Source organism: Contarinia nasturtii, unplaced genomic scaffold (genome assembly GCF_009176525.2).
Source record: "Contarinia nasturtii isolate CC-2019 unplaced genomic scaffold, AAFC_CNas_1.1 Cnas_scaffold_4784, whole genome shotgun sequence".
In the NCBI taxonomy this organism is placed as follows: domain Eukaryota; kingdom Metazoa; phylum Arthropoda; class Insecta; order Diptera; family Cecidomyiidae; genus Contarinia; species Contarinia nasturtii.
Window position 1 is genome coordinate 1 of NW_022202065.1, and position 1889 is coordinate 1889.

The following is a 1889-nucleotide window of genomic DNA, read 5'->3' on the forward strand; positions in this document are numbered from 1 at the left end:
TAATTTTTGGTAAAATAAGAAAAGAAATTAGGACAATTTATCTCATTGTTGATTACTTTATTTTTGTAATTTCTTGCAAGACTTTGTACAAACATCAAGATCTGATTGACTTGTTATTGTGAAATTCATTTCGCAAATAACGCATTGTCTATAATTGTATCGAAAATAATCAGTTGTTGTTTTGTTTCGTGATTTGCGATGATCCACAATAGCTCCGTTCTTTTCAATGTTATGTTCGCTTGTGGATGACGTCTGTGCAATGGGTTCGTCATCAGAGCTCAAGTCTAGGCTCAAGTTGGAGTCTTTCAAGAATGCCACATTAGATGCCACTCTTTCTTTAACATCGTCTGATAATGAAGGTTTGAATGCTGATGTAGTTGCTTCAAGGGTTGCTTTATTCATTTTTGTGCATTCTGTTTTTGTCGTTGTTGGTCTTGTATCCAAATCAGAACCATTTGTGAAAATCAATTTTACTAAATTTCTACGATTTGAAGTTAAACGGCACAGCGGACATCGTTCATCTCTATAAAATATGACGAAACACGAATCATATTGTTTGTAAGATTGTTTGTATCTAATTATTTGTCTTTGATGAAAGGAGTTGGTGATTTTTCTTCATATGAAGTGAGTCTACTGTCAAACGTCAATATATTATCGAACCCTTCTATGCAATGTACAGTGGCGCCACTTTTTGGTACTAAGTAATTCCATAGAAGGGTTCGATAAAATATTGACATTTGACAGCAGACTCACTTTTTCACGAAGTTCTTTGTTAAAAAATATTCCCATAAAATTATTAAGACTTACGTGTGTAAACACCACCGTATACATTCATCATGAAATGTGTGGCCACACGTCGAAATTGTACTTATTTGTTCAGACCACAATAAATCACGACAAATTGAACATTGATATGTATCAACATTTGCTGCCATTTTCTGTTCTTTTCTACACACCAAAGTTCTCACCGCGTTTACATAATTGTCAATGATACGTTTATTTGACAAGCAGCAGGCCATTTTGAATGTCGCACATACAAGCGTAACCTAGAGCGTAACTGTGTTGTGTACGGTCATTTTCAATAAGACGCACTATTTTAAAGACGCTGCCAAATTGATTGGACATTGCTTACTTTTAAGTATCAATTTTTCAAAAAAAAACAATATTATTGCCGTGATTTATAAAAATTTCACCAGTTTTACTGAATATAAAACAAGATATAAAATGGTATGTATTACAACCAAGATTATAATTTATTTTACTTTTTGGCAAAATTAAATTGTTGGAAATATTTATTTGACAAATTTCGTAGCCATTTTGAAATCAAAAATCTTATTTTTTTCGAAGGCTAAAAAATACAAACCAAATTTTCATAAGCTTCTAAGCCCACGACAAGGCAAAAAGGCACGCCGGGAGTATTTGCGAATGGGAACTCTTGGACAATTATTTGACGATTTGAAAGCACCGATCAGTTCAACAAGATTCAAAAACTGCGTACGCATTTTTGATGAGGAAAGCGAACAAAATGTGGTTTATGACAACGAGATTCAGAGTTGGGTGCCGGAAGAAAGTTTGATAAATGTACCCAAAACATACTCATTTTTGCCACGACCAACAACACTTAACATGGAATTGGACTACTTTTTACGAGGGACTGGTCTGTTGAATCACGAATTTATTTGGTCGGTAGAAAAAATCCCACCAGATATTTTCGCCAAAGTGCGTTGCAACAAAAACATTGCCTATTGTGGCCGATACACCAAAACGCCGTGGCTACCGTCAATTAAAAATCATGCTCGCCTTCGTTTTAATGGGTTTCTTGAAATTGAAGAGGACGATTTTAATCTAATGTTCTAAATTCAAGTCTGAATAAAAATCACAAAATACAT

General features: G+C 34.1%; 1 protein-coding gene across 1 annotated transcript; it reads right to left on the bottom strand.

Annotated features, from left to right (window-relative positions):
- Nucleotides 1-93: 93 nt before the first annotated feature.
- Nucleotides 94-935, bottom strand: LOC116351173 (postreplication repair E3 ubiquitin-protein ligase RAD18-like; the record flags this gene model as incomplete). Its single annotated transcript, XM_031783255.1, has 2 exons — nt 808-935; nt 94-523 (listed from the first exon to the last, which is right to left on the bottom strand). Coding segments are annotated over exons 1-2 (558 nt in total), but the record flags the coding sequence as incomplete, so codon positions are not given.
- Nucleotides 936-1889: the final 954 nt, after the last annotated feature.